This window comes from Dipodomys merriami, unplaced genomic scaffold (assembly GCF_024711535.1).
Source record: "Dipodomys merriami isolate MVZ:Mamm:240054 unplaced genomic scaffold, mDipMer1.0.p SCAF_20, whole genome shotgun sequence".
Lineage (NCBI taxonomy): Eukaryota > Metazoa > Chordata > Mammalia > Rodentia > Heteromyidae > Dipodomys > Dipodomys merriami.
Window position 1 is genome coordinate 24,127,673 of NW_027203382.1, and position 23,142 is coordinate 24,150,814.

Genomic DNA, 23,142 nt, shown 5'->3' on the forward strand with positions numbered 1-23,142 from the left:
CTGTCTTTCTTTGTGTATAAGGGGAATGTCCTAAAAAGCCATGTGAACTTATACAACTGATGACCGAGGGTAATGAAAATATGAAGGTATAGAACACATAGTATGATTGCCTGGCAACATTAAGCGTCTGCTAGAGCTGGGTGCTGGTGGCTCAATGCCTGTAAACCCTGCTACTTGACAGATTGAGATATGAGGATCAGGATTCAAAGCCAGTGGGGCAGGAAAGTCCCTGAGACTCTTATCTCCAATTAACCACCAAAAAAACCTGGAAACAGAGCTGTGGATCAAAGTGGGAGAATGCTAGCCTTGAGCCCAGGCCCTGATGTCAAGCCCCATGACTACGGCTGAGCTCTGAGGATTGCAGTTCAAACCAGCCCAGGCAGGAAAGTCCGAGAGACTCTTCTCTACAATAAACTGCCAGAAAACCAAAAGTGACGCTGTGGCTCAAGTGGTGGAGTGCCAGCCTTGAGATGAAGAGCTGAGGGACAGTGGCCAGACCCAGAGTTCAAGCCCCACAACCATCCAAAAAAAAAAAAAAGTCTGCTGGAGTTTCACAGCCAAGAATTCAAATACCAAATACCAACAGTTAACAAAGTTATATATTCTGTGCCATCAATATTCAGCCACTTGGATGTAGGCATGGAGTTAGATTTAAGCCAGGGTGAATTCTGAAAGAAAGGGAAGGAAATATAAGAAAATGATTATGATGGTCCACATGTAATTTAAGATGGGTAAGAATCAGAGTGGGAATAATAAGATATCAACAGATAGGAAGGATTCTTTGGGATTCTAGAAGGGAGTAGTCTAGAATGATAGACAGTAATAGTGAGGAAGTGAAATGTTTAAGGTAGAGATTATGGGAGAAATGCAATTTTGGTAATGATAAGGTATAGGGAAGGTTTCTTTCTTTCTTTCTTTCTTTCTTTCTTTCTTTCTTTCTTTCTTTCTTTTTTTTGTCAGTCATGGGGCTTGAACTTTGGGCTTGGGCGCTGTCCATGTTCTTCAGCTCAAGGCGAGGGCTCTACCACTTGAGCCACGGCACCACTTCCAGTTTTCAAGTGATTTATTGGAGGTAAGAGTCTCACAGACTTTCCTGCCCTGTCTGGCTTTGAACTGAGATCCTTAGATCTCAACCTCCTGAGTAGCTAGGATTACAGGCATGAGCCACTGGCGCCCAAGCACACTGACATTTTAGATCAGATAATTATTTTTGTCAGGGTCCATGCATACTCCATGATCTTTACTCACTACATGCCAGCAATACCAGCTCCCCCAACAGTGTTCCAACTACAAATGCCTCCAGACTTCACAAAATCACCCAAAGATTAGAACCAATGACCTAGGGTATAAGATTACTGAAGGAGAAAAAGTCAAGAACTGAGAACCAAGGGAACTACAGGAACGATCAGAGTTAAGACCAGGAGTAATGATTAAGAAAGTGGCATAAGAACTTCAAAAGCCAGAAGTGAAGCAGATATCATAGTTGTCAACTAAAAGGAACCCATGATGTTTTTTTTTCTTTTTCTTTCCCCACCTCTCTGGCAATACTGGGGACTGAACTCAAGGCCTCAGAGCTCCAAGCTTGCTAAACAAGTACACTACCACTAGTCACACCCCTAGACTTTTTACTTTTTTGTCTGTTTTTCAGATAGGGTCTCTAGCTAACTTTGGCATAGTGGGCCTCAAACCAAAATCCTACTATCTCTACTTCCCACATAGTTGGGATTATAGATGTACATCACCATGTCCCCATATGGATAACATACAATAATAACAAGACTCAAAGCTGATGACACACAAACTTTATAATAGTGCAAAGCCAGTGTTAGGACAGATGCTTCTTTTCTAGGACTTTTTAAAATGTCTAGAAGGTGGGCAGACACCTCCACATGGTTTCATGTTCAATTAAATTAGACTTAGAGAGTCAAAAATAGGGGTCAGTCACAAACAATTGGCACAATATCTGACTGCCAAATATAACAAACAGCTGAAGGCACATACTTTTGGCTGAATACCATGCTAAAAATAGGACATAACATCTTGGTTTTTAAAAATACTCTCAACTCTTTTTCTGGCCCTTAAAAATACACTGCCTTCGGTTAGAAAAGAAACATCTTTTTATTAAATGATGGCATGTATCTGTTTGCTACAGAGCAACTATCACCAACAATTTCCTTAGATAACCAGTCACCTTTATCTTCACACATTCTCACAGTGAAGAACAAAAAGACATTAATATTAAAGGGACTGATTGCAATGTTTTCTAACTGTGCGTCACCTGCTCCTCTCACTGTCACATAGAAAGCCATCATCCTACCAGACTGCAAGCAGATTTAAAGCAAATACCCAATTTTCATTCTCCCCTCCTTCAAGCAGATTTACAAGGGAAGTATGTGTTCCCTTTTATAGGAGAAGCTGTTTCAAGATGGGGAATTCAGGCTACACTGTTATTTGCTAAATTCTCCCAAATGTATTCTCATTGCAATAATTAAGTCTTTAGACCACAAAGAAGTTAGGTTTATTGAACCACCACAAGCTCATCTGCAGAATTATATCTTATTATGGCCATGCTGTATTTAAATTTTACAATGCATAAACATGAAGCATAAATATGGTGTCAAGTAAACACATGATGCTATGATCCAAGTCTTGCTCAACTTTAGAGATCACCAAATCCAATATTTAAAATTTATATAAAACACGGATGGAATCTTTTCAAGTCTCAAAAGAGGTACATGTCAGAGCACACTAATGGTTTATTTATTTAGATTTTTACATAGTGTTATTACAATGACTAAGGTACTTTCATATATTATTTCTGAACTGGATACTTTGTTATTATAGAAAAAAGAAAAAAAAATATCTTCAGAGCAGGAACCAGGACTTAAGCCTCAAGCTTGGCACATATTAGCTGTTGTGTTGTGTACCTCCTCTGGTTTCATCTCCTCATTTGCTAAGTGGGAATAATACTTACCTAGTTGCTTTCATTAAAAAAAAGACATTCCCTATACTATTGAATGGCATATTGCTGATATAGAAATTATCAATTGCTAATGAGTAGTCCTATTCTGTCGTTACTTAAAACAAAGCATGCTTCAAAAAACAGAAATAAGAGGTACAGTTTTGCCTCTCTGCTTGAGATATCAACAAATATTAAGATTTTATTATAATGGAGTATAAGCTCAGGCTTGTACCTATTTTTGTCTTTCTTTGTAACACAAACGAACACAAAAAAACAGATGCCTACCTTCCAAACTTTCTTGTTCATCAGAAGTATATGTATCCATCTGACTTTGTTCCCGCAAGAACCGAATCACTGCATAAACAAGGTGCTTGATAGATGACATTTTAGAAGCTTAAACTTCCTTGATAAGAAAAATGAACAAATTTGGCCCAGATATTTCTAGGAATCACTCAAGAAAGTTAGAAATTATAAAGGTAAGGGCTATATATTACATTAAAAATTAAAAGAAATAGCCTGGTAATCCTAACTTCTCAGGAGGCTGAGATTTACGGATCACCGCTGGAAGCTAGCCTGGGCAGAAAAGTCCATCAGACTCTTATCTCCAATTAACTACCCAGAAAAATGCGGAAGTGGCATTGTAGTCCAAGTGGTAGAAACTAGCTTTGAGCACAAAGAGGCTCAGGGACAGCTCCCAGACCTGAGTTCAAGTCTTAGGACTAGCAAAAGAACAAAACAAAACAAAACAAAAAACAACCCAAGCTACTCAAGAGGCTGAGATCTGAGGATCAGCTTTCAAATCCAAGGCAGGAAAGTCCATGAAACTCTTATCTCCAATGAACCACCAGAAAACCAGAGGTGGCACAGTGGCTCAAAGTAGTGGAGTGCTAGCCTTGAGTAAAAGAGCTTAGGGACAGTGTCCTCACCCTGAGTTCAAGCCCCTCGAAGTACCAAAAAAACCCATCAAAAACAAAATCAGGAAAAAAAAAACTTTCATTACCTTAATCTTTGGGATCTGGAGAGTTAATATTACAGAAATTTATTACATATTTTTATTTAAACTCAATAGTATTAGAATATCTTGCATCAGTAATTTTTATTTTATTTTGGTTGTAAGTCTTGAACTTTGGGCCTGGGCACTGCCCCTGAGCTTTTCAGTTCAAGGTAAGCGGTCTACCACTTGAGCCACAGCACCACTTCTAGTTTTCTGGTGGTTTATTAGAGATAAGAGTCTCATGGACTTTCCTGCCCGGGCTGGCTATGAACTGTTATCCTCAGATCTCAGCCTCCTAAGTAGCTAGGATTACAGGTGAGAGCCACTGGCGCCCAGCTGCATCAGTAATTTTTTTCAAAACATGTATAACATAAGCTTAGATTCTCATTAAACCTTAATATATGATAAATATACATAAAAGGGTTAAGATTGCACATAAAGACACAGAAATTCACTCCCAAAGGCCTCAGTACTGAGTTGAGGAAGGTTTCATCCTGCTGACTCAGAAGGTGAGCCTCTATTTCAAGAGATTTTTTTTAATGTATTAAAAATTTATACTCCACCTACTTTTGTAGGCTGAGTTATTTGATAAGGAAATACACTCAAGAAAGGTTGTTCAATCATGGAACGTTCTTATTGATAAATGGCATATCTAGTTAATCAACAGACACGTCAGGGAACCATTGCCCGTGCCCACGGACACTACAAACCGACCAGGGCTCTGCAGTAGCTGAGCTCGCTCTCTCTCGTGCACAAGCTGGAAGTCAGGTTCATTCACACGGAATACTATCGCCTCCAAACAGAGGCGCAGGGCCAGCCGGCATTAATGGCTTATTTCCACTAAATCGCATCATCCATCTGCTCCCCAGGTTCCCTAATTCAAAGCCAGGGTGTGGTACCAGCCGCTAGGATGTTTATTAGTTGTTTAAAGGCCAGCCCAGCCTCTAGGCCACAGGCTAGTTAGAAATCCTAAATAAGGCCTCAGGGCAGAAGGTGACGAGAGACCGGGGGTGGATGATGGGGTGCAGAGGAGCATTGAGCTGTGCAACCTCTTCTAGGCTTTTCCTCCTCATACCCACCTCCCACTCCAGGCCTCCCCCCCTCCTTCGCGCACCCGGGCCTAGCCTCAACCCAGACGGGGTGTGCAGCCGGTGTGTGGTGCGGGCCAGTGTCCGGGGCTGCGGGAGACGCACCGTTTCCAGACAGAAGCCCCTTACCAAGCGAGAGGATGCCAGACGACGGCCGAGGGCCGGGGAGCGTCCGTGAGGGGGCCGCTTGCCCCCTCGTCCTCAAGGCTTTAGCCTGGCTGGGGATCCCAGCACTGCCTGCGACCTCCCAAACTTCTCCAGCTCCCACGCCGCCGCCGCCGCCGCTGCCCCCTCAGCCCACCAGGCTGCGCGCAAGACTCCCAGACGCTAAGGTCTCGCCGGCTCCGCCCCCAGGGCGTGGCAGGACGGCCAGGGGGCGTGGCTATGGGCGTGATCAGACGGGCCAGGGGCGTGGCTGTGGGCGGGGGTGGCGTGGGGCTGCCGCACGTGGGAGGGCGCTGGCAGGGCCGGCCGCCGCCGGTTCCAACGCTGTGGCCTCCTCCGCTAGGCCTACTGTGGGCACCCAGGAGACCGGGTTGCACCGCCTTCTTCCTGCACCCCCTAGACCGGAGGAGCTCGCGTCCGCCGCTGCCGGCCTCTCGGTGTGCCCATGATCGCCAGGTGCCTTTCAGCTGTGCGAGGCCTCCACAGGTACCTCGGTGCGCGCGTTAACCTTGACCGTGAGCTCAGCGGGGTCTTCTGGCGGCTTGGCCCACGCCGGGCGGCCGCGCGCGGCCTCTCCGCGCCCCGGCCGGGCTCCTCACACCGTCCCCTCCCCGCAGCCAGCTCCGTCGGCCCCTCCGGAACACCTGGCGCGGCCACCTGGGGCCTCCCTTCCCCGTGCCTCCCGAGGACACCCATTCCCCTTTGTTCGGGTGGGCCTCAGCCGCAGTCTGGGAGACCCGACACCGACCCAACCCGAAATGAATGCGGGAAGACGGGCGGGGTACGAAGACCCTTCCACCTGCTCCCACACCCGCCACCGCAGAGCTGGCTTGGAAAATGCCGCAGCCGCCGCTCGGACCCGAGCGGTCCCCCTCGCACCCGCGCGCACACTGTCAGCATGCTGGCCGTTCCCGTCCGCGCACGAAACTGCTCTGGTCTTGCGATTTATTTCCGCTTGTGCTTTCTAACTTCCGTTTGGGTTTTCTTTCCCCCCCCTGACTTCGCCCAGAATTACTGTAGCTTGTGCGTGGTTTCAGGCTGCCGGGGCTGCTGCTGCTGCTAGGATTGCTTCCTTGCTCTCATAACCACACCCCTCTGCAACCCTCCAGTAACAAGATGGTGAGAGAATGAAATTCTTGGCACGGAGGCACTGGTTTGGGGAAACAATGACGCCGCCACCCCTCTTGCCCAAATCTCCAAACTGAAGGCTCAGCAGAAGAAAACAAATGTGTGAGGTTTTTCTTTATTCCCTTGATATCTACAACACTACTTTGGAACACACCATCATTTATGTTTTTTGTTGTTTTTTTTTACAGTTCTCTATTGTACATTACCACTTTTGAAAGGAGCTTTGTGTTTCTGAATCTTTGTAGTTCTCATGAGTCCAGGGAACAGCAGTAATTATAAAGACTTGATGTGATGATCGTGACCATATTTTAGGCTGTCTTTTAAGGTTTTGCTGATCTCCCTGCTGCAAGTTGGTATAATAGCTATCACTATCAAATGAAGCAATACCAACAAATGAAAGAAGTCACATAATGACTATGTGAGAGAACAGAATGAATCTTTGTGAAAGACAGCTGTTCTCAAACTTTTTAGTCTCAGAACCCCTGTACCTCTCAAAATTGCTGAGAACCTAAGAGCTTACATTTATGTGGATTGTATCTGCCCATACTTACCATAAAAGAACTTAAAACTGGAGGTATTTATAAAGTATTTCTTAGATCCTGGGCACCAGTGGCTCACACCTGTAATCCTAACTACTTAGGAGGCTGAGATCTGAGAATCATGGGTCAAAGCCAGCAGGGGAACAAAGGCCAAGGAAACGCTTATCTTTTAATTAACTACCAAAAAAGTGGAAGCGGAGCTGTGGCTCAAGTGGTAGAGCTGTAGCAAAAAAAGCTCAGAGACAGCACCTAGGCCCTAAGTTCAAGCCCAGAACCAGCATAAAAAAGAGAAGTATTTCTTAGTTAAGTGGGTTCTGTACAGAAATATTTTGTTTACCCAATGGACACTTGGGTTGTAGCTGTCCTTTGGTTCTTGACAATAATGCTACTATCACATTTGTGCAAATATGTGTTTTGGGCCTGCTTTCAATTCCTTGGGCTGTATGTGCCAAGGAGAAGTTGCTGACTTACATGGTACGTCTATGTTCGGTATTTTGAGGAGCCACCATACTATTTCCTCTGGAAACTGTGCCATTTTACATTCCCATCATCAATGCACAAGGATTCCAACTTCTCCATCTTGCCACAACACTTTATTTTCTGGTTTTGATATAGTTATTTTAGGAGTGCCGTTATTTTGCATTTTTGCAAAAGTAATATGTGATAATACAAGATAGCTGGGTTCAGACGTCTGCTTCCACATTTAATTTGGTATATTATTTTGATTTGGCTTGAGAAAATGAAGAACATTTTACCCGACTTTCAGATATAGTTGGAACTATTCAATAACTTTTATAAGTAATCATGGATGTTGTTTGGTATCACACCGTTTAACAGATTGTAGTTTTTAAAAGTTTAGTTGCAAAGTGAAATCTGAACCCATACTTAAAATCCATTGGGAGCATCTTGCATTTTTAATTGGTCTTCTTCCAATGCATGACTTTATAACATGAAGGAAATCATTTGAAAATTAATGTCGCACTGGGTTACATAGTTCTTCCTGGAACTGACATACTGTATTATGTGATGTCAAACAATTACATTTCTTAATGTCTTTATCTGTCCCATTAGAAATGTCTTTGACTGTTAGAAAACTGCCAAAATTTTGATTTTCATTTGAAAGATAGAATTTTGTCACTAACAACATTCTGTCAACTGTATTCCTGGAAATGACAGTCACACTTTATTACATTTTTGACAGTTTCTGCCATATACTTAAGTCAGAATAACATGGATATATCTATCAATAGTTTGATCAAGTAAAAATGGAATACCAGGCAATATGGTACTGGAGACTGAGGCAGGGTGGTAATATGAAGCCAGCCTGGGCTATATAGCAAGATCAAGAATATCCTGGGCTACATAGTGAGATCTTACCTCAAAATAAATGATGTTTATGAAACACCATTTGGTGATAGAAGTGCTTTAATCTGGATATTGAAATCCCCTGGACAGTTGTTGGGCTCTGGCAAACAACAGAAGTGCTTTATGTAACCAGGCTACATATATACATATATGTGTATGCCTGATGGCACATACCTGGAATCCCACCTGCTTTGGAAGCTGAAATTTGGAGGGTTGTAGTTTGAGGACAAAGTTCACAAGATCCTCCTCTCAACCAATAATCCCAGAGCAACCTCAAGGAAAAAAGTTAGACTCCCTTCTGAACAGAAAAACCCTGGCATGATAGTTTGTGTCTATCATCCCAGCTATACCTTGGAATTGTCAATATTTGAGGCAATCTATCCTGTCTCAAAATAACTGGAGCAAAAAGGGCTAGAGGTATGGCTTACCCAAACTAGCATGAAACCTTGACCTCAAATCCCACTGAGGCAAAGGGAAAGGGGAGGGTTTATTGTTCTTGGCCACAAAAATATGCAGAAGGTGAGAGATTTTACTATTACATCAAGGATTTTTTTTTCATATAAGAGTAGAGTCAGGGCTGGGAAGGTGGCTCAGTGGTAGAGCGCTTGCCTTGCATGCATGAGGCCCTGGGTTCGATTCCTCAGCACTACATAAGCAGAAAGAAAAAAGCCAGAAGTGGTGCTGTGGCTGAAGTGGTAGAGCACTAGCCTTGAGCTGAAGAGCTGAGGGACAGTGCCCAGGCCCAGAGTTCAGGCCCCACTTCTGGACCCCCCCCCCAAAAAAAAGAGTAGAGTCATAAAGAATATAACTATGGACATAGTTGGTGCCACTGCTTTGACTTGTAGAAAAGACCAGCAGTTTATCCAGCATTGCTTTTCATCCTCAATACAAATGTCAGCAAGAAAAAAAAGATACATAATGCCTTGGTGCTATGAAAGATTTTTAACCTTAAAGACTAGACTCTTTGAAAGAGTAAAACCTTTACTCTCATGGTTTACAGACCACATTTTGATAACTGTTGATACATCATTTCACAGTGCTGTTTATATAAGGAAGAAAATAAATACATAAAAAGCCATGCAGTTATTACATTGTTAAAATCAAGTGATCTACCATAAATATACTAGTTTTTTTACATGAAGGCATATATTTCTGTTGGTCCTTGCTTCTCAGGACGTAAGTGACTTAAGATTCTGTGGAATCTAGTGTTTGTTTCAAAATATCTGTTCTCCGATAAGAACAGTTTGTTTCTTCACTAGGAAGTTCACTGTGGTGCTATGTCAATAACTGACTTAGGGTTACTCTTTTGACAGAGCTGCCATATACCCTACCTAAGAGTGTGGCAGTCAGGATCATTGATCAGTTTCTTAGAAATAAATGAAGTTGGGATCTAGGAGATTGGACAGTAGTTGTCCAACTAACCTTTTGACCTTAAGTAAGTCACTCATTCCATTGGACCATCTCAGGTTCTATATATATATATTTTTTTTTTTTGGGTGCCAAACAGTGACAGCAATACCAGTCACCTTTTATTGAGCAATAATTGTGAAAGGACTCCGCTGTGATTAAGTTGACAGATGGGAGCCAGGCCAAACAGCATCCATCAAGAATACAGGTAGCCTCATGGGCTCTTCAGTGGTACTTACAATGCCGTTCATGTTTAAGCTCCCTGTAGCAATGGCAGTAGTTGAAAAGTACATAGCAAGCCAGCACCATGTTGACCCCAGCGATGCTCCCTTTCTTCACATTGATGTACTTGTTGAAGTACCGGTCATAACCTCTCCGATTTCGGAGAGCAATGCCTTTTGGGGTGAAGTCCCTCATCAAAATCCAGTTTGGCAGCTCTACTAGTTTGATATCCATTAGTTTCTTTTCCTTCAGTGGTACTATTGACGCCGTCTTGGAGTCCTGCTCAGGTTCTATATTTTGTAAAGCAAAAAGGACTAGGTTAAATTACATAAAAGGTTTCTTTCAACTCTCAAGTTGCCACAGCAATTGAACTGAGAGGATTTTTAAATCTTCTCATTTAGCCAGGTTGCATAGCATGTGAGCTAAGCCTAGAATGCAAGATGGATAACATGGTCACAGATGAAAAGAGAAATACTACTCAACAATATTTCCATAGCCAAATGATTGTCACAATATCCCTAGTTTTCTCTTTCAATAATAAAAAAAGGAGCTTGGTCTTACAAATTATGACATCAATGCATATTCCCCATAAGAAACAAAATAATGACAATCAAATGAAAATATTAGAAATATACAGTGTACTCTCCAGGAAAGCTTATATGTTACCCACTTCCAAAATTTCTTCTACAGTAGAAATGCTTTTTTTTTTTTGGAAATATGAGATTACCAACTTATAATTTTAATGTAATAAGACATCCTTCCATAATATACATAACTATCACATAGTCTACTTGGGGGTTATATGAAAAAGAAATTTTTTGGTTAGTCATGGGGCTTGAATTTAGGGCCTGGATGCTGTCCCTGAGCTCTTTTTGCTCAAGACTACCACTTTATCACTTTGAGCCATGGTACTACCCCAGTTTTCTGGTAATTAGTTGGAGATAAGAGTCTCATGAACTTTTTTTCCCCCCTTTCCCTATGCTGGCTTTGAACCGTGATCCTCAGATCTCAGCCTTCTGAGAAGCTAGGATTACAGGTATGAGTCACCAGCACCCGGCGGTTGTATGACATTTAATTGATCCCTTTCTTTGGGTATGTGAGCACATGTCAGTTATTTCCAACATCTTACTATGAGTGACAGTGCTTGGATAAATATTCCTATGAAGTCTTTTTCAAACCCTTTATTATTTTCTTGATATAAGTTCTTAGAAATGGAATATACGTATATATTTTCAGGTCTTTATACTTATTATATTCTCCAAAAAGCATCTCACCATTTATACTAAACAAGCAGAAAGTGTCAGTGCCAATTTCCCGCACCCTTACTAACACCTGAGCATTTGGGGGTACTCTGTGTGTGTGAGTGTGTGTGTGTGAGAGAGAAAGAGAGTATGTATTTCTGGGTTTGAACTCAGAGCCTTACACTCTTTTTTTTGGGGGGGACAGTTGGTCAGAGGGCTTGAACTCTGGGCCTGGGCGCTGTCCTTGAGCTCTTAAGCTCAAGGCGAGCACTCTACCATTTGAGCCATGATGCCATGTCTGGTTTTCTGGTGGTTTATTGGAGATAAGAGTCTCACGGACTTTCCTGCCCAGGCTGGCTTTGAATTGTGATCCTCAGATCTCAGCCTCCTAAGTAGCTAGGATTACAGGTTTGAGCTACCAGTGCCAGGCAAGGGCCTTACACTCTTGCTTGGCTTTTTCTTTTCCCTCAAGGTTAGCTTACTGCTTGAGCCACACCTCCACTTTCTGCTTTTTGGTGGGTAACTAGAGATAAGAGTCTCACAGACTTTTCTGCTTGAGCTAGCTTTAAACCACAACCTTCAGATCTCAACTTCCTGACTAGCTAGGATTACAAATATGAACCACTGGTGCCCAGCTGCTTTTTGGGTACTTTTTATTAGGGAATAGTAATTATACAAAGTAACATGTTTTATTGTAATATTTCCATACATAAATGTAGTGCCAGGCCTCGGTGGCTCACGCCTGTAATCCTAGCTACTCAGGAGGCTGAGATCTGAGGATCACGATTCAAAGCCAGCCTGGCAGGAAAGTCTGTGAGACTCTTATCTCCAATTAACTACCAGAAAATCTGAAGTGGCGCTGTGGCTTAAGTGGTAGAGCGCTAGCCTTGAGCTGAAGAGTGCAGGAACAGAGCCCAAGCCCAGAGTTCAAGCCCCGTGGCCAACAACAACAACAAAAAAAGCATAAATGTAATATATGTAAATCATATTCACCTTCTATATTCTTTTACCTTTTATAATTTTCAGGTTTTTTAAATGAGTTTCATCATGATATTTTCATATGTGCCTGCAATATACTTTGAACATTTACCACCACCCTCACTCCCTTCCCCCTCCTGGGTTATCTCCCAAGTAGTTCCCAGTCTGTGTTCATGTTCTTTTGTGGGCCTAGCTTCTACATAGGATAGAAAACATAAGTGTCTTTCTTAGTTGTTATTCTGTTTAATATGATAGTCTCCAATTTCACCAATTTTCTTGCAAATAACATGATTTCATTCCTTGATGATAGCTATTCTGGTTGGGATGAGATGGAATCTCAGTGGGGTTTTTTGTTTGTTTCTGTTTTTGTTTTGTGGCAATATGGGGCTTTGAATTCAGAGCCTTGTGCTTGCTATACAAGTGCTCTATTACTTGAGCTATATGCCCATTCCTTTTTGTTTTTGTTTTTTTTACTCATGCTTTTTCTCTAGACCAAACCTCTAGCATAGCTGCAATTACAAGCTTGTACCACTGCACTCATTTTATCTGTTGAGATGGGACATCAATATCTGCCTCCTAAGTTGCTAGGATTACAAACTGAACCACCACACCTGGTTTCAATGTAGTTTTGATTTGCATTTCCTTTATGACTAAGGTTGTTAAACATGTCTTCATGTTTTGAGGTAATTATGAGTGAGATTATTTTCCTGATTTCTTTCTTGCATTTTAGGGTTTGTTATTCTTACCAATTCAATAAGTGGAAACTTCTCTTAGTATAATTTAATTTCCTTACATGCAGTGACTATTGACAAAAATTCAGGACTGAGAAACCAGACATCTTAAGATTATCTTCCTAAATCCAATAACACTGGAAACGTTCAAACTTTTGATGATGATGCTAGGAGAAAAAAAGTCTGGTAAAGAAAGGCTTTTTTACATTAAAGCTAGTCTGAGTTTGTTTGTAAAACTGGATAAAAGTAAATTATAAATGAATCCAGGTGTGATGGTACATGCCTCTAATTCCAGCACTCAAATGGCACAGACAGGAGGATTATAAGTGCGGGACACTCTGGGCATATTTTGAGAACCTCTTTAGAAAAACAACAAGACGGGCACTGGTGGTTTATGCCTTCAATCCTAGCTACTCAAGAGGCTGAGATCTGAATATATTGGTTGGAAACCACCTCTAGCAGGGAAGTCTGTAAGACTCTTATCTTCAATTAACCACGAAAAAAGCCAGAAATGGAGCTGTGGCTCAAATGGTAGAGTGCTAGCCTTGAGTGAAAAATCTGCAAGACAGCATCCAGGTCCTGACTGAGTTCAAGCCCCAGGACTAGTAGCATAAACAAACAGCAACAAAAACAGAATGAGACATTATACATAGGTGCTGGGGTTTTTTTGGGAGTGGGGTGGGGTAGGGTGGGGTGTTGGCTTTTACTAGTGGGTTGGATCAGGGAACATTCTAATATTTTCTCAAACTTAGGTATTGTTTATTTTTGGTTAAGAGAAGCACAGAACTTCCCTGGGGAGAAACAACTCCACTAAAAGCATAAAGAAACAAGGAAGTTGATGTTTATCAATGCCACAGCCTGCATGGCAGTGCCATGTCTAGGCTTGGATCTATCCTTTCTGTCGAATGTTGGCTCTGTCACTCATCAGCTCTGTGGTCTATGGCTTGTAGCTTACTTGTGGCTTTTTCTTCACCAGTAAATTGAGGATTGACTGATTGGTTTCGTCATTTACCCAATATTTTAGTGTTTATTAGATTTCAAACAATACTTGACATCTGGTGATGATCAATGTTTATTTTTACTGAGTAATCTATAGGTTGGTTGGACCTTTTGCTAGTCTTAACAAGACAGGCCAGCTCATCTTGTCTTGGCGCGTTCTCTTTTGTGTTTGGGGGTGTAGAGTGGCCACAGCTAGGACCATTTGGCTCTCTTTTATGTGATCTCTCAAGCCTTGCCTCCCATTTTCTCATGGAAAGGCAGGGTTCCATTGGGAAAGCGGAAGTATAGAATCTGTAGAAACCATGGAACTGAATGAAGTAAGGAGACTGGGTCTGAGCAAAAGGGCGAGGAGAAAAGTTTACAAATGTGTTTTGAGTTAGTAAGTTCCAGATAAGTCTTACTCTCCTTAGATGATTGGTTCTTGATTCCCCTTGACTGTGTCCACATTTGATTTATTTGGGGGCTTATATTTAACGTTTTTTTTTTTAGGTTTGTTAGGTTTGATTGTGTTCACATCTGATTTGCTTTCTACTTTGTTAAGATTAAGTCCATGCACCTTGTGTGATGTTTAGTCATACAAGCTGTGTGTTGGTTGTATTCAGTGCAATAGGATTTTGAGACTAGAGTCCCCCTGCTGCCCACAAGTGCTTTAATAAAGACTCCAAAATTCGGCCTTTTAAGCAGTGGCTACTCTGTTCTTGGTACTGGAACTACCATACAACAGAACTAGAGCTAGAACACTGTCAACTACCAGTCTTGTAGCCAAAGCAAGTCGCTAGTCAGCCCAGATATAAGCAGTGTGGAAGGAAAATCTATATATACACAATCCTGCCCAACACTGTGGAGGCTGGGCAGGAAGAGGTCAAGTTTGAGATCTTAGCTATGTAGCCAGACCTTGTCTCAAAAACAAAAATGAAGTTAGAGAGGAAGGGAGGAAAAGAAAGAGAAAAGAAAAAGAAAGAAAAAAAAACCACAGGCTGTCTAATGATGCAATGCCAGTGTGAAAGGCATAGATCCAGACAGGAGTAGGAGATGGAAGCCATCTTATCAGTCAGACTGCCACATTGTCATATAGTAAAAGTTAACTAGTAAAATTTACATTTGTAAATTGACTAGTTTTATTTTTGCAGGGTATTTTTAATGAAGGTATTTCTAAAGGATTTTTTTTTTACATTAGTTGCACAAGGGAGAAGGTTCGTTTGTGCATAGTTGCATAAACTGTGTCATCAAACTCATCTACTCCAGTGTTTTCCCTTACCTCCCTCCTCCCATTTCATTCTTCTATTTTCATACTGCAGATAAACTTCATCTTCTTTTTTTCTTTCAGGGCTCATGGTTTGTTTTAGAGATAAGATTGCTAATTTGCCTCAGTTGTCCTGCCTATGCTGTTCATATAACTGGAATTACAGGCATGTGCCACCATACTTGGCCACCATCTTCTTTGTTAATGTACAAAGTAGAGAAAATTCCTTTGTTTGTGTGCTAATCCTAGGGCTTGAACTCAGAGCCTAGGTGCTGTCCCTGAGCTTTATTGCTCAAGACCAGCACTCTACCACAGGACACACTCCACAAGCTTCACTTCTAGTTTTTTGGTGGTTAATTGGATATAAGAGTCTCATGGAGGGCTCGGAAGGTGGCTCAGTGGTAGAGCACTTGCCTTGTATGCAGGAGGCCCTGGGTTCGATTCCTCAGCACCACATAAGCAGAAAAAAAAAAGCTGGAAGTGGCGCTGTGGCTCAAGTGGTAGAGCTCTAGCCTTGAGCTGAAGAGCTGAGGGACAGCGCCCAGGCCCAGAGTTCAGGCCCCATGACTGGACCCCCCAAAAAAGTTTCATGGACTTTCCTGTCTGGACTAGCTCCATCCTCAGATCTGAGCCTCTGAGTAGCTAGTATTACAGGCATGAGTCACTGGCACCTGGGTAGAGAAACATTGTTTGTGTTTGTGTTTTGTTTTGTTTTGCCAGTCCTGGGGCTTGAACTCTGGGCCTAGGCACTGTCCCTGATCTTTATGCTCAAGGCAAGTGCTCTATCACTTGAGCCACAGTGCCACTTCCGGCTTTTTGAGTAGTTTATTAGAGATAAGAGTCTCATGGAGTTTGCTGCAAGAGCTGGCTTCAAACCACTATCCTCAGATCTCAGCCTCTTGAGTAGCAAGGAATGTGCCACTGGCACCCGGTGAGAAAGTATTTTTAATAGATCAATTGTACTAGATGATTGCAGCTGCCAGTTGCACAGCTCCTCTTAGAGGTCTCACAGTTATTCTTAACTTCACAAATATTTATGAAACACTTTTTATGTTGTTTACTCTCCTATCACCTTGTCCTAAACCTCATTTACAACCTTCCACTATAAACCTGCTCTTTTGCCATTGTTCTTTGTCCCAGTGTCACCATTTACCCAAGTCACAAGCCTGGCTCCCTTCTCATGCTGTTTCCAGTTACTGCTGTACTTTTTCCACCAACTGCAAGGTCCTGAATAGTCTTCATATTCTCTCTCTTTCCTCTGTTCTGATAAAATCACTATAATCCAAACCCTCCCCATGAGACCCTGATACAATTTTATTGTTTCCCACTAATATATGTTTCTTATGTAAACAGATCTTTAGGAAATGCAAGTGTGCCACTCTGGTTTACAATTCTTCTTTAGCCTGTCATTAACCGTAAGATAAAACCAAAACACTTTTATCTGGTTTCTAGATTCTCACACACTCTGGCATGGATTTCCCTCCCATTCACTGAACTCAGTGCTTTCCACTAGAGTTCATGTCTTCGTCTTTTGATCATACGTTGACTAATTCCTTCTTTAGAACATTCTTCTCTTCCTCATAATTCAGAACCTGACTAATACTTATTGATCTTTAATTTTGGGAAATAGACACAAAAAAGTGCAATGTGCATACATTATATAAAGGATGAAAAAAAAAAGTCTGTATATCTGAGAACATAGTTCGGATACCTTTGAATTCCCTCCGGTACCCCTTCCTACCTTCTCTATCTCTTATCCCAGTGATAACCACCGTTTGAAGTTGGCAGTCATCACCCTCTTGTTTCTCTTTGCAGATGTGACCACAAATGTGCCTAAATAGCATGTGATTTACTTTCACATGTTGAAAAAAGTCACATGGCTTTGGTTCTTTTGTACTATTGAATGATCTTTCACCGTGTGAGTATTCCAAAGCTCCCTGCCCATTTTCTTGTTCATGAGTATCTTCAATTGCTTCTATGTTGTTATTATTTTGTGGGGTTTTTTTTTTTGCTATTTCAAACAATATTGCTATGACTATTCCTATGATGCCTGATACATATGTGCAAGGGTATAGAAATGAGAGACAAACTGTGTGGCTGTTGGATATACGCATTCTCAAAGTGGTGATACTAATTTAGTTCCTCTCCCCATAACATGTTTGTAAGTAGTGAGTTACTAACCCCATCGCCCTCAGCAGCTCTTGGCATTTTCATCCTTTTACTATCCAGTGGTACAAAATAATGTCACTTGGTTTTTATATAATGTTGCTTTGTTTACTGATGACTTTAAGCCTTCCTTACTTGTCTTTTCTATTTTCTCCTTCCTAAGTGCTAGGATTATAGCACTTACTACCATGTCTGGCTTTGGACTACATTTGTCTAATGGAATTTAAGCACAGTTTTTATTTTTTAGATACCTTTCATCTGTGTTAGTAGTCTGTATATGCTGCTCAGCTAAACTGTGGGAAAACAGCTGTGGGTAAGACAGACTATAAGAGTTTATGCCCTCACTGTAGTTACAATGTGAGGGGTGCTGTGAATATCAGCTTAGTTTGTGGTTCCTCAGTGAATTTACCTGACCCCTACAAAGTCCACTCCCTCTGACACGTGAAAAGACTTCCAGAGCACAAGTACTAGTAGGTAGATTTTCTGAAATAGAAGCTAATATCTAAAGAGTATAGAACTAGATCTGTTATTGACAAAATAGTATTTTACACTGTATGGAAGGAATGGTTGTAATTTTCTTTAAGCAAAATGCCACTTGTCAGAGGAAATGACTATGTCTAAGTGATAAGTGAGCCAACTTAGACCTAGTTGTTCACTAGAAAATAAAGCACTGAGGGGCTGGGAAGGTGGCTCAGTGGTAGAGCGCTTGCCTTGCATGCTTGAGGCCCTGGGTTCGATTCCTCAGCACCACATAAGCAAAAAGAAAAAAGCCGGAAGTGGTGCTGTGGTTCAAGTGGTAGAGCGCTAGCCTTGAGCTGAAGAGCTGAGGGACAGCGCCCAGGCCCAGAGTTCAGAGTTCAGGCCCCACGACCGGACCTAAAAAAACAAAACAAAACAAAAAAGAAAATAAAGCACTGAGTATACAAATATGCAATTGACATGGCTATACTTAATCCACAGAGGAATTTTGAGTATATATTCAAGGTTGCATGAGGCAGAGAAGCCATATATGAAAAGATACGAGCTTTGACACATCCCCTGTCATCCTTGTCATCACTTGATGCCTTATAGACCAAGTTGGTAGCTTTGTAGAGCAATAATCTAAATTAATGAATCATCTAGAAGCAAAACTTCTAAATAAGATGGCCTGGATTTGAAAGAAATTGAAGGAGGTGGCAGTGTCTGTATACTGGGTCAGAAGCACTCAAGCTGAGAGAAAACAGAAGGCGAGCAACCCATGCCATGTGCCTGGGGACAACTCAGGATAGGAAAGTCAGACTCTAGATGTGTATTACTTGGGAGTTATTTGGGACTGAGAACACACATGTCACTGGGTAGGGCATGATCCTGAAAGAAGACACGTGCTTGGTCCGCTTCAGAAAGGTGTGTGTGTGTGTGTGTGTGTGTGTGTGTGTGTGTGTGTGTGTGTGTGTGTGTGTGTGTGTGTGTGTGTGTGTGTGTGTGTGTGTGTGTGTGTGTGTGTGTGTGTGTGTGTGTGTGTGTGTACATATATATGAGTTATGAGAAACAAAGTTTGTGAGATAAATGGTATAGGAGAAAATGAGTAATGTAATGAATAATAGCCTAAAGAATATACAGTAAACTTCATAGAACTAGTTCTTTCATCATTGTTATTTTACCTGTTAAAAGGCCTAGTGAATTCAGTATGGTAATGGTTATAAAGGACCTATTTAAGCAGTTAAGCATACAGGCTTTAAGGTGATAAATTCCAGAAACAGAAATAGAGAAATTGATCAGGGGGAAAGCTTAAGGGAGAGATACTGCTTCCAAGATAAAAAATAGGGGAAAAACATAATTTATATGTCACAACTGGGCCTTAAAGGAAGTAAGATTTGGACAGTACAGGCCTAGTGGTGGGTGTTCTGTAGTCCCAACTGTTTACCAAAACCTAAATATAACACATTGAGTTAATTTAGCAATCAAGACAAAGGTTGCTCAGACTAATGAAAGGGACCATAAGGAAGAGTGTACTATACTGCAAACCACACGAACTGTGAAGGTAGCCACTTGGTTCAAGTCAAGAGTAACTTGCTAAGCCTTTCCAGGCTAAGTTTCTACAGCCATAAGAGAGTTAACATCAAACACTTCTTGTAGTTTTGGGTTTTTTTAAGACCACAGGAACTAGTGCTTATAAACACCCAGCACAGTGCTTGATGTCAAATGTATATTGTAATTTATAATTTCCTCCTTTTTTTTTTGGTCAATCGTGGGGCTTGAACTCTTGGCCTGGGCGCTGTTCCTCAGCTCTTCAGCTCAAATCGATCACCCTACCACTTGAGCCACAGCACTACTTAGGTTTTCTGGTGGTTTATTAGAGATAAAAGTCTCACGGATTTTCCTGCCTGGGCTGGCTTTGAACCGTGATCCTCAGATATCAGTCTCCTGAGTACCTAGGATTACAGGCATAAGTCACCAGTGCCCAGCTATAATTTATTCCTTTCTACTCAAGGTACAAAGAAGTAGAATTAAGAACAAACCTCCCATAATATTGAAAGTCACTAGTGGATATAGCTCATTGGTAGAACGCCTGCTGAGCATGCACAAGGCCCTGGGTTCAGTCCCCAGTGCCCCACCCTCAAAAATCACCAGGCTTAATCAGTGACTAAGGAAAGGTTAGGATACAGATGACATACTGATAAAATTTTCAGATGACTCTAAAGCCAAGAAAAGTTCAAGAATTAAAGTTCCAATGGTTTCTATTCACTGGAACACCAGTCCAATAAAGTGATTCTAAATCACAGTAAATGTGAAGTCGTCTTATATTTATGCTAAATAAACTACCTGTAAAGAGACCAGGATAACCTAAGAGTGGCAGGTACAAAAAAAAACACTGAAAACCTTGAGTGGTTTCCTAGTTCCGTACGAATCAGCAGGTTGATGGGGCTGCCAAAGAACAGGAAGGGAAAGCTGGCAAGTTGTTCACTTGACATTAAGTCAGAGGCCAAATTCTAATGGACAAATCTAGCCCTAATTTAACTTGGTCTCCAAGGAACTGTTATACTGTCAATCTCTACCTTTTTTGATTTTCAGAGTGGTAAATTCTCAGTATTCCTTCCCTTCACATATTCTGATTTCTTGCAAGCTTCGTTTTCGTAAGAACTGCCCCTCAAGTGCTGGTTTCACTCGAGTTTCTTTTCCCAATGTCTTCAGAAAAATCTCCTTTTGGTCTCTTTGCCTTTATTATGTATACGTGCTTGAGTCTCATCCACACACCCTTCTGTGGAACCTCCTTCAGCCAGCTACTATACACTCTCTTCCCTTCCTTATGTATTACTAATGTAGTTTTATTAGGCAATTCCATCCACGTTAAGAATTCTATATCTGAAGATGTGTCTCTGTCTCCTACTTGTCAGGTTTATATATCCAGTTGCCATACAGTGACTTGTCTCACAGGCACTCAGAAATCAGCACATGTAATCTTACCTAGTATTTCCTCAAACCTGATCTTACTTACTCCTAATTTTCTGTCATCCAGTAGTCAATTTGCTGTTTAGTCAGTAGGACCATTGTCCATCCTCTCACCCAAACTAGGAGCTTCTGGCATCCTTTATTTCACTAAGCCTTGCCAGTTTTGCCTCTTAATTATTTTTATATCCTTTATTTCCTCTCTGAATCCTTCTGCCACTTTTAATTCCTATTCATCAATACTGCAACCTTCTCACAGGTTTTCTTTTCCCCTAAAATGATCCTCTCAGCCTTCCCACAGCTACCTCATGCCTAGCTTCAGCATCTCACCAAAGGTTTTCTGCTGGCTACCACATGAAGCTGTATGGCATGGAAAGACCCTCTAGCAGCTTCCCAAGCCTTAGCTCACAGCACTTCTCACCCATCAATCCAGGTTGGTTGCAATTCTGGACACAGTATGCAGTGGTTGGAAATGGGTCTTTGCAGATGGTAATCACCCTTCCAGGTTTGCTCCCCTGCTTCTCCCCCTCCTCACACCACCTCTTCCTGGGTAATTCCTACCTATACCCTCTCCGGAGGACCTTTGCTGACTTCCCTTTTATTCCTTTATCCAACCATTTATATCTTGTATGTAACTCTATAATTGAATTTACAACAGTGTATTGTTTTTATGTGTCTGGTATACATAAGTGATGAGTAAGTATTTGCTAAATGAATTCCAATCAGTTCCTCTGCTGTGTAGCCAGGAAGTTCCTTGAGACCTTATTTATCTTCTGTCTTTGCAACTAACCCTGAGCTCCAGATACCTGGCACTTAGTTCCACTTGGGTATTACTAGCATCACAAATTAAATATGTATAAAACTGAATACATGTAAAGCTCCCATTTCACTGTCCATTTTCTCTATCCCCAGTTTCAAATAAAGAACTATATTATCCTGCTTTTGCTGAATCCTCCTGCTTGTTGATTGGTACTGTCGCTCATATCCTGCAAAGCAGAAACCGGGACATCATTTTAGACACCCCTCATCTCCCACCTCACCCCACCACATAGTTTGGGGGCTGCTGTAGAAACCAGAATTAGCAGAGACACCTCCAGCTCTACAATTCTGTTATCTTATTGGAAACCAGAAAGAAGCTTTGCTTTTACAAAATAACATTTTTAGTGTGAAATTGGAAGCCTAGTAAGTAGTTAGATTTCAGGTTCTAGGATGAGATTGCCTGGATTCCAGCCGAAATCTGCCTCTCCCTAATAGGGATATCAAGGGGATTGTTAAACCTACCTTTCTCAGCCTGGGTTTCTTCATTTGTAGAGTGAGCAGTGTAGAGAGATGGTGGATCTCGAGCACTTAGCACAGGACATGGCTATAATGAGCACTTCATAAGTAAATGGCCTTGAGTTACATTTAAGCAGATGCTCTCCTTTGGTTTCAATGTGTCTTCTAAATCTAAATCAACTAAGGTTGATAATGAGTCTTCTTTCATCCTACTTAGGCTACTTTCTACCTTTTATTGGTGAGGGAACTCTTCCCTGCTTTAAAGAGAAGCCTTTTGAAATACAGACCATCAAAGAATTTGAAATCATTTTTATCATGTTGAGGTCCCATTTGTCAAGAATGAAGGCATGGGGTGTCACCTTTACTTTCATTTCTCTTGTTGACCGTTGCTGGCGTACTCACATTCGTAATGACAGCTGATGGTCCTCTGTGCCAGACCCACAGAAGTGGGACATGATGTGCGTCACTAAGGCCATCATGCCCTCTGGTTATACCCCTGCCCATCTCTCAAGGTCAGGAGAGACTAAAGGAGTACAGACTGTAATGATGAGTTAGTTAGCTTTGGAGCGGTAGTCACCTGAAAGAGAATGGCAGACTTGCAGAAGTGATAGTGTGCTTGTGGATTGACTGGCTGAGTTACTGAATATTTCTAGTGTAACTTCCGTGTGCCTCAGTTTCATTCTCTGAAAATAGAGATAATAATAGAGGATCTGTGTCAGTGTTGTTAGGATTAACTGAATGAGTATATGTAAAACACTTAGAACAGCACTGCTACATAAATGTTTGACATACCAGAAACTGTTATTACTTGAGTCTTCCTTCTGTTTCCAATCTCACTTTCACTGTGTCTGCGCTAAAGTAGCATGCTTATATGTAGTAACTTGTGCCTTAACATCACTAGATATCACCCAAAGTAAAGGATATGTTTATGAAGCTTCACTTGCCAAATATATTTTTCCTATTTCTACTCTAGCTTCCTCCTTAAGGGTTTTTCCCCCCACTTCCTATCCTCTTTAACATGCTTCTCTGTATCTTTAATACAAAGTTCAGAAATTTTAGCCACATACCTAAATTTAGAATAGCTTCTAGAGCTAAAGTGAATAAGTATTAATTACATTTTGTACTTTTTTATTGTGCAGCTTTTCAACTGTAAACAAAAGAAATTGTATGATGAGCTTTCCCATTTCCAGGCTTCCCAGTTGTTTGCTCACAG

The 23,142-nt window shown here is 41.5% G+C and overlaps 3 protein-coding genes across 7 annotated transcripts in view; 1 reads left to right on the forward strand and 2 right to left on the reverse strand.

Moving 5' to 3' along the window:
* Positions 1 to 5,348, reverse strand: part of Sgtb (small glutamine rich tetratricopeptide repeat co-chaperone beta) — a 29,049-nt gene extending 23,701 nt beyond the window's left edge. The window contains exons 1-2 of one of the 3 annotated variants that reach the window (XM_070031245.1): positions 5,174 to 5,348; positions 3,248 to 3,361 (exon numbers count right to left, since the gene is read on the reverse strand). In XM_070031245.1, coding sequence (XP_069887346.1) covers positions 3,248 to 3,347 — 100 coding nt within the window. In that variant the 5' untranslated portion in view covers positions 3,348 to 3,361; positions 5,174 to 5,348. Of the gene's footprint in view, positions 1 to 3,247; positions 3,366 to 5,173 lie in introns of all 3 variants that reach the window. The other 2 variants (XM_070031246.1, XM_070031244.1) reach the window with 2 other exon arrangements.
* Positions 5,349 to 5,520: 172 nt separating this feature from the next.
* Nln (neurolysin) overlaps positions 5,521 to 23,142 on the forward strand; it is an 89,143-nt gene continuing 71,521 nt past the window's right edge. For 2 of the 3 annotated variants that reach the window (XM_070031247.1, XM_070031249.1), the window contains exon 1: positions 5,521 to 5,695. In XM_070031247.1, coding sequence (XP_069887348.1) covers positions 5,655 to 5,695 — 41 coding nt within the window. In that variant the 5' untranslated portion in view covers positions 5,521 to 5,654. Of the gene's footprint in view, positions 5,696 to 6,318; positions 6,440 to 23,142 lie in introns of all 3 variants that reach the window. The other variant, XM_070031248.1, reaches the window with a different exon arrangement.
* Positions 9,860 to 22,405, reverse strand: LOC138832782 (ATP synthase subunit f, mitochondrial-like). Its single transcript, XM_070030927.1, has 3 exons — positions 22,332 to 22,405; positions 16,804 to 16,895; positions 9,860 to 10,160 (listed from the first exon to the last, which is right to left on the reverse strand). Exons 1-3 carry the CDS (start codon positions 22,403 to 22,405, stop codon positions 9,874 to 9,876), a joined length of 453 nt encoding a protein of 150 aa, XP_069887028.1. The 3' UTR covers positions 9,860 to 9,873.